The 8,908-nt window shown below is 44.5% G+C and overlaps 1 protein-coding gene across 1 annotated transcript; it reads left to right on the top strand.

The window, feature by feature from the left end:
- Positions 1-2,094: 2,094 nt before the first annotated feature.
- On the top strand, positions 2,095-8,703 carry fgf16 (fibroblast growth factor 16). The gene is made up of 3 exons (XM_056382103.1): positions 2,095-3,118; positions 4,822-4,925; positions 7,087-8,703. Exons 1-3 carry the CDS (start codon positions 2,815-2,817, stop codon positions 7,330-7,332), a joined length of 654 nt encoding a protein of 217 aa, XP_056238078.1. The 5' UTR covers positions 2,095-2,814; the 3' UTR covers positions 7,333-8,703.
- The last annotated feature ends 205 nt before the right edge of the window (positions 8,704-8,908 follow it).

Below are 8,908 nucleotides of genomic sequence, written 5' to 3'. Positions count from 1 at the left end.
GGCTGACCAGCAACAGATGTAGCTGTAATAGCTACCAAAAAAATGAAATAAAAATTTAGCACCTTTAGATTTTTATTCTAGCACTTAATAGCCATTTAGATTGATTTGAGTTTTGAGAGGAGATGAACAGTGAGTGAAAGTCAGAACATGCTCATGAGGAGGGAAGAAAAGGGACGGTGGGTGTTTCCTTTTAATTTTCTATTACTCTGTTTCGCTTGCTCAACCTCTTTCTTTCTCCTCTTCTCTCGTTTCTTTAATCCTTCTCCTTCCACCCTTTAGCTGAGACAAATCCTCCTTTCATCCTCTTCTGCAGCGAGGGCCCTGGTGTCTGTTCGCACAAAGCCTGACCATCCCTGACTCCTCGTCAACCCCTTGCCCAATTCATCAAGCAGAGGCCCATGGGCATTCATCACCCCCACCACCTTTCATATCCCGCACCAGCTGAAAGCCACTGTCCCTCCTCTGACTTCAATGCAGCCATGACACACCCATAAGATTTATAGTGGCATAATTAGTAGCAGTGAAAAAGGCCTGCGTGCTTTGGAGGGTCACTCGTACTGTATCCCAATCAAAGCCAGTCACATCTGCTTCAAAACAGATTGCACTGTCACCACAAAAAGTTGATAAAGTAGCCAAAAAAACAAGAAGCTAAAAAATTCATCAAAGCCAGACAGTGACATCAAGACAATCATACACACTTTGGGTAATTTCAACACACTGTTTGTCACCAATCATTGGAAGCAAGTCACCGACATAAATCCCAGTTCTGTGCATGGAAGCTGCTGCTGCCTGTGATGAGCAGCTCTGAGGTGAGAACTCCCCCTCAGGACGGGGGTTTCCGAAAACAGCTTGAGGGAGGTCTAAAATAACACGCCTAATAGTTAAAGTGTGTTATTGATGTAATCGTGCCCTCCCCTCCCACTTCGCCCCGCTGTCACTGATATCTCAAGAACAGTGAACTAATTAAAACACTCCTGGAGTTTGTTTTCATTTCGATCCTCACACAGAAATAAAGTCTTCACTAAACAGCTGCATGTTGCTTTTTTTCCCCCTGCGAAGCCACAAGTTGGGACCTGTTGGCCCATTGTGCACAGAGGAGATGCAAAATCCCCATTCAATCATAAATTACACTTATTATCATTATTCCCGTTGTGGCTTTCCCTGTGTCTCTTTCATGTGCATGATGGCACAGCTCACAGTGCACCTGAAATTTCAAATGTCTGACATTGGTGGCGGTACCAATCTTTGGTGGAAACATTTACTCACATACAGTTTTGAAGAGCTTGTACTTTACTTGAACATTGTGATGTTATGCCTCTTTATACTTGTTATTGTATAAATGTTATGCCTTTTTTAACTTATTTGACAGCTATAGTTACTCAGATTTTCAGATTATGATTTTGCAAACCAAACATGTGATCATTTTAAAATCACATGAATACATCAATAATAACAATATAAAAATATAATCATATATAATATTTTGCATAATTAGAATTTTTTTCTACTTAAGTCAAATTCTAAATGCAGGACTTTTACTTAAGTAAAGGATCTTCTTCCACCACTGGTGCTAATTCAGAGAGGACCTTTTTTTATGAATGTGTGGTGCTTACTCATGTTTTATGTAGTTACATAATTACTAAGCAGCAGAACATAGCGGTGAAGCTGCAGCTTGTTTGAAACTTTTGCACAAAATTAACACTTTAGAAGATTCATATTGGAGAGGTTTTGAAAAAAAAAAAAATCTAAAACATTTTTTATCAAAGCTCTTCTGGAGTCTCCAAAAGTTCATAAGCCTCTGCACCAGTCAGATTTGATACTACACGTCATCAGCATTTGGATTTTCCTTTTTTTCTCTTCCTTGCCAGTAGTACAAGTGGTTAAGCTGCTGGTTTGCTGGAGCACATTGCAAACGTTGTGCAGAGGGGCGAGGAAGCACCTGCTTCCAACAAGGAGGTGGAGAAAATGCTCTCATGAAAACGTCCAACTGCAGTGGTTGGCACTGACACTTGTGCAGGAGGTCGGTTTGCTCTGAGATTATGCACAGGTTATTTTGATAATCTTGCTGGGGGGGGGGGGGGGGGGGGGGGGACATTTGCCTGATACTTTGCGGTTTTCCTTTTCTTTTCCAGGAGGAGAGGCTATGGTGTGACCATAAACCAGTCAGTGTAAATTATGGATCGCCTTTGTGGTGAAGTGGTTGTTACAGTTTATGATAAATGTAGCTTTTCGGCTTTGTGTCAGCTGCCATTTGCGTTTTAACAATGATGGTCCTTGCTTCTGCATCTGCGTCGCATTTTAATGCACCGCAAACTGTTGCCTGAGTTTCCTGCCCCTGGGTAGGCGATGTGGTTTTATCAGAGAGCCTCGGACCGCGATCAGGAGCGCAGGATCCATGAGAAGAGACTTCTGGACTTGGATTTATTTGGTCGCAAGACAGATACAGCTTTCTAAGAGAGCACTGACAGAGACGTAGCTCAGAGACAGCGGTACCATCAGTAGTAAAAGTTGGACTGAAAGTAGTCTACACATTCAGGAAAGGAAACTGATGCGCGTAAGAAGGGATGCCAGCCAGGCGTGGCTTGTGTTTGAATATCCAATGTGGGAATGCGTGGGGAGTATGTATATAATAGAGTCTCTCCATCTGATAAACAGAGATATCAAACTGATGATTAAAGCAAAGGACGATCAATAAACTGAAAGGACTCCGCTGATTTGGAGGAGCACGGCGCGCTGGGTAGCTACGCTTTGTGCGTGCATGGACCGGACTTGTGTAAACTTTTCTCCCACTTTGAGTCACCGAAACGTTTTTAAATGCCTTCGCTTAATGTGACAGCTGTGCACACAATGGCAGAGGTCGGGAGTTTTTTGGGGACAATCGACTTGGATTTACAAAGCTTTCCTGCACTCGGGAATATGCCCATACCGGAGTCTCCAGTGGGGTTGAATGAGCGGCTGGGGCAGATTGAAGGGAGGCTGCAGCGGGGGTCGCCGACAGATTTCGGGCACCTCAAAGGGATCCTGAGGCGGCGTCAGCTCTACTGCAGGACCGGCTTTCAGCTGGAGATATTCCCCAACGGGACTGTGCATGGGACAAGACAGGATCACAGCAGATTTGGTGAGGGTATTTCTTTAGCATTTGACTTTTTGTTGCTGCTTTAAAAAAATTCAGAATGTCATTTTGTTATATCATCTGCTTCTCAGTTGACAGTAACAGGCCTTTAGTCTGGTTCGACTCATTATAGGCCGACACAATTAGGTCTGAATGAAAAGGGGTGAACTATGGCCTCCGGTAATCCCGAGGAAAGCAATTATCGATATTACAAAATTTAATTACAGTTTTTGGTGATTTACGAGGTTGCTGTTGTGCAATATATCCAGTACTATCAATTTAGACCATCTTCACTCTGAACTCTAGAACTGGGTGAAGTGAGTTTAATTAAGACGCTGTTTCCTGCCACTCATCCCCAGTGAATACCCGTTCGTGCGTCACGGTCACCTGGCGCACAGGAAAGCAGAGCCACACACCTTTCTCTGGCAATCCCCCCTGCGCGTGGGGCGCAGGTGTCTCTCCTCAGCCGCAAACAAGCGACGCGTGCGCGTCTCGCTTTCGCAGCAAACAAACGAGCCCGCTCGCGGCTCTGAGGGTTTACCATTAATGTAAATGGAGCGAGGTGCGGCTCGCGGGAGATAAACAGATGAGGTCAGAGGGCAGACGCGCACATGTCTCGCGCCTCATATCCGTGCGGTCATCTCACAGGTGCGGACCGGCTCGAGAGCGGAATAACTCTAAATTAAAGCATGACCACCGCGGAATTCAGGGGAGGTTTAATGTTCAGACTTCAGCCAAAACAAGCCGGTTTACAGGGATGGGTGGTCCGCGTGTTTGTTTCTGGCTTCACTTAGTTTTAAAAAGCGAGGTCTTTGTCAGAGCTGCAAGGAGGACATGGCTTTGATTAGAGGGATATGAAACACACTCTTCACCCCACAAAAAATTAGAGGGATCTTCTCTGTCATCCTCTGGCATCAGATGAGGTCGAGGAGATGGGGACCAGGTGGCTGTAAGCCGGCCTCTGCCAGTCAGCGCAGCCAGCTGGATCCTCTCTGACTAACCTCTGCATCACAACAGCCAACGGCTTTTAATTTTACCGGTTGTTTCCCTGCCTTTGAAGTACATGTTCACTTTACAGTAACTTCCTGTGAGTCAGCAGTTCACCAAATAACTTTGCCCACATCTCAGCTTCATAAAAGTGACTTCTTCATCTGTATTAGTAACCAGCTGGGAAATCCCAAAGACAGGATGAACACATTTATAGAGACCACAACCCATTATGATAGAGTGGAGTGATGTATGTTACTTCAGCAAAACTAAAAAAGAAAATCAAAGAAATCTTCTACAGGTGCTGCTCTAATCCAGTCCACAGATCTGTCTTTTCTGTCAGCAGTGACAAAATAAGTTATTCAGTGGCCTTCAATCTGTAATTTTTCAATTGAAGCATGGGGTAGCAAGAACAGGTTGGGTTTTCTTTATGCTTCTTAAAAATAATACAAGATCACACAAGATGACTGAACACTTTGCAAAACAGAATCAACAGTGAAAGCAAAAATAACATGGAACATAGTCTGACTGGAAGAGGAGGCCACTTGTTGCTGTAGTACTCCTAGCTGTTTCTTTGGGGGGGGGTTTACAGTGTTTTTGTGTCCTTTATTGACTGGTTTGTGTTGTGTGTGTGTGTGTGCGCGCGCGCGCGTGTGTGTGTGTGTGTGTGTGTGTGTGTGTGTGTGTGTGTGTGTGTGTGTGTGTGTTGTGTTTGACCTCAGGTATCCTGGAGTTCATCAGCCTGGCAGTGGGTCTGGTCAGCATCAGAGGGGTGGACGCTGGACTCTACCTCGGCATGAATGAGAAAGGAGAGCTCTATGGGTCGGTGAGTCAAAAACCCCTCCTTTCATTCACAACCCCGCCTTCGCCATGCAAGCCCAGGGTCTCATTCACAACAAGTCTGGCACTTAATACACATGACATGTTTCCCAGGATGCACTATTTTCAAGCAGTTCTCTGTAAAATGGGAATATATGTCAGTACTGAGTAATCAAAAAAGACGTTTTCAGCAGTAATCGTAGGGTCCATTTGTTATCAAGGTTCCTGTAAGTGGCAGATGAGAAAACCACAGAAAGACAAAACAAGTCGTCTGTGTTTCTCTCACACCGTCTCATGCGTCCTTCTCCTGCTGCTTTCCTTCAAGATGGTGAACACAGAGGTTAATAAAGACAGTAGATTGACTTTTAGACCAAAAACAGCAGCAGCAAAAAAAAGACTTTACACTTGTTTCAAATAGGAAAAGGATTCAAGGAAAAGCGACCGGAAGAGCACAAACTGACCTCTTCATTTAGTTTTGAGATATGCAGAAATATTTACATTTTTTCCCAAAGTGGAGACAGGAACGTTTGGAGTCACTGTGGATGTGTGCTGAGGGCGAGTTTGCTGGAGATTACGTCTCCTTGCACAGCTGTGCTCGAGTTTGGACTGAAGTGTTAAAAATAGAAGAATTATTATACAAATAAATATATATATATATATATATAGTAAATGTAGTTTCTAGAGAACATCTGTTTTTTGGGGGGTTTTTTGGGAGGGGGGGGGTTCATTTTGGCTGACTTTCTCACATGTGGTTGGTATCTGGAGACAGAAAGAGGGGAAATGGAAGAGATAAAGACAATGGAGGGGAAGTATGTGTGGGTTACCTGTATCAGGTGTCCCAGGGCATTACCTGAGGGCCTCTCAGGGCACAGAACTCCGCCTGGCTCTGAACATTTCGAACAGAGGCTACTTTTAAGTACGGCCATTATGTTGAAAAGTGCAGATATTGTTACCGCGTGCTATCAGAGTCTGGCATCCTGGAGCTTTGACCGTGGGGGAGGGGCGGGTGATGGTGGGACACAGTGATTTAGGGGAGTGGGGGGTAATTGCACACCTGACTGAGTCACCTGACTGACAGAGGGAGCGATGTAGACATGTCTGTCTGAATCTGAGAGGCCAGGAGGTGGGGGGTGGGGGGTAACAGGTAGAAGGGTGCTTCCGTCCCACAACCACCAGACCTTGACAAGCTTTTGATCCGATGCAATTTGTGTGTGTGTGTGTGTGGGTGCTAGCCCAGTCATGTGCCCTCAGGGCTGTGTTTACAGACAACAGCTTCACCACACAGCCGCAGCCAAGCAGAGCCTGACAGGCAATCAACAAAATTGCTGCTGGAATAAAAAAACAGACTCTTGCACAAACACTTACAAGAACTACAAAGTGTGCGAAAGGCAGCGATTGACTGATCATGAACATTTATCTTCTTCTCAGCCAAAAAAAAAAGGTCAAGTCCAAGGGAAAGGAGGGAAACTGTTTGGGACACCGTCAGAGTGGTTCATTTTTGGCTGACGGTCCTCAGAGATACCCTTGACTCTCCTGAGGTTCGGCCCAGTTGCAGAGCAGCAGAGACTTGGACTGGACTTGGAAGGAAAGCAGCTCCAACCCTGTATTGTTCTCACACAGTCACTCAGCCAGCACACTCTCACCTGCTGAACCCGCAGCCATCGCTCATGCTGCGCCGTCAGTGAAGGCCGAGGTTTTGAGAGCTGCTGTGTGTGCGTGTGTGTGTGTGTGTGTGTGTGTGAGTGAGAGAGGGAAGACTGTACTCCTGCTTGCTGTTCTTGTTGCATCACAGGGAGGGGAAATAATTCTCCATGCACAATGAGAGGTTAACAGGTCTGAGGAGTGAGTGTGGGGCGTAAACTGAAAAGCCGCTCGTAATGACTTCCCCTCTTTTGTCATAATTAGCACCTGCCTAGATGAGCTTCCTCTGGTTCACTTCAGCTTTCAAGTGCAGTGCAAAAGAGTTAATGACATACATAAACAAGTACACCAGTAACAGTGGAGCATCTGCATGCAAAGCAGCATCATTCATCTCAGTCTCATCTGCATTTTGATGTCTCTTTAATCTTTCTGTTATTGCAAATTGTACTCATTTGTTTCCCTTCTCAGTCAGTGCCGTGCAAGCACGACTTCAGCATGTGACTAATGGGTTGTTTTCTCTCCTGCAGAAGAAGCTGACAGCAGAATGTGTGTTCAGGGAGCAGTTTGAGGAGAACTGGTACAACACCTACGCTTCAACTCTGTACAATCACACAGACACAGGACGCTTCTACTACGTGGCCTTAAACAAGGATGGCTCGCCCAGGGAGGGCGGCAGGACTAAAAAACACCAGAAACTCACCCACTTCTTACCCAGGCCGGTGGAGATTGAAAAGATCCCTCAAGCATACAGGGACTTATTCCAATACAGGTGACCAGCGCTTATACTTGGAGAGCTGGTTACATTGGGAGGAACAGAAATAAAAGAAGAGGAGAGGGGGGGTGTTGTGGATATTTTGGACCTGGTACAGAACTGTTTACCCTCAACCCCCCCTGAGGTCACTGTGTTTGCACCTCAGCCCCACTACCAAGCACGTACAGCACTGACATAAACATTGTGCATGTTCCTGGATGTTGCTTCTTTGCTTCTGTAGTGGACTTGTGACCTCGGAGAGGAGGGAAAGTTGTCTTGTAAAACCACTACGGACATGGACAAAGGAGGCCCACATGACTGCCCAGCTATGGGGTGGTCGGGACAATTACATCAGGTGCCATGTTTTCTCAATAACCACTTTTTAGAGGTAAATGTGTAGACGCTGAAGTGACATGCAACGACAAATGGAGTCGTGGCTCTTGGCAGTTTTGAGTAGCACTAAGCTGGTGGGGAGAAAAAAAGTGAATGGTTGACTATGAGAACAGAGAAGAGACTTTTAGAAGCTCCAAAAGGAAACTGAAAGCACTACAGATGTCACACGGTGCATTTGTCACGCACTATACACAGTCATGGTAACGTTAAATGTGAGAAAGGGCACATTCCACATGCACAGAGATAGATAGACAGAAGGTAAGGGTCAGAAATACACAAACTGTGTGCTACATGCAGGTTAAGTGGCAGGTTTGGATAGTCAGGTACTAAAGAGTCTGTAAGAAGAATGTCTATGAGGCAGAGAATAAACTGTTACATAGGGGAACTGGAGTTTAATTAAATTGTCTTCAAAATCAAAGATGAAAGTGGGGATATAAAATCTTTTTGATGAATATGGGATAGATGAAAGAGCACTTACTGCACACCCCCAGTCCCAACTGTAGGCTCACTTGGTCTCCCATGTAATGACAAGTCTAATGATCAAATTCATATCAAATATCAAGCAGCATCCTGTAGGAGTTGTGTGCAAAACAAGTGATTAAGTTGGGGACAAAAGCACTTCTCTGACTGAGGTTGTAAAGAATAAGGATGGTGACTTGTAATGTTCAGAGTGTCAGGAACATTATTAAAAATGCAAGCAGCTGAGGTGTACATATGGGTGATCCTATTTATGAGATGTACAATATATTTATTTTCTACATATAAAGTATAAATATAAATCTATATATTTATTTATTGCAAAGACTTTATTTTGTAATGAACTTGAAGTTATCTGGACTGTAGATTCTACTGAAATTACACCAAAAAAACAAACAAAAAAATGAAGAACTGCAATGAACATGACAATAAAATTGTCCTGCTATCGAGAACTCATTGTGACAGACTATTTTTGCTTGGATTAAAATCTGATGTACCAATTAAAACCAGATGTAGATATCTATGTGAATGTTGCATTTCTTTCCTTTTGGTTTCAGTCATGCTGGCCGTGTGGCTCTATGAATGGCAATGTGGGTGTGTCACCACTTTGGTCCAGATTGAAATAAATCAACTGTTGGATGGATTGCTAGAAAATCTTATACAGACATTCAAGGTCCCCGGAAGATGGATCCTGCTGACTTAGGTGATCCCCTGACTTTTCACCTAGC

Source organism: Seriola aureovittata, chromosome 8 (assembly GCF_021018895.1).
Source record: "Seriola aureovittata isolate HTS-2021-v1 ecotype China chromosome 8, ASM2101889v1, whole genome shotgun sequence".
NCBI lineage: Eukaryota > Metazoa > Chordata > Actinopteri > Carangiformes > Carangidae > Seriola > Seriola aureovittata.
This window is presented reverse-complemented; position numbering and strand designations above follow the sequence as displayed.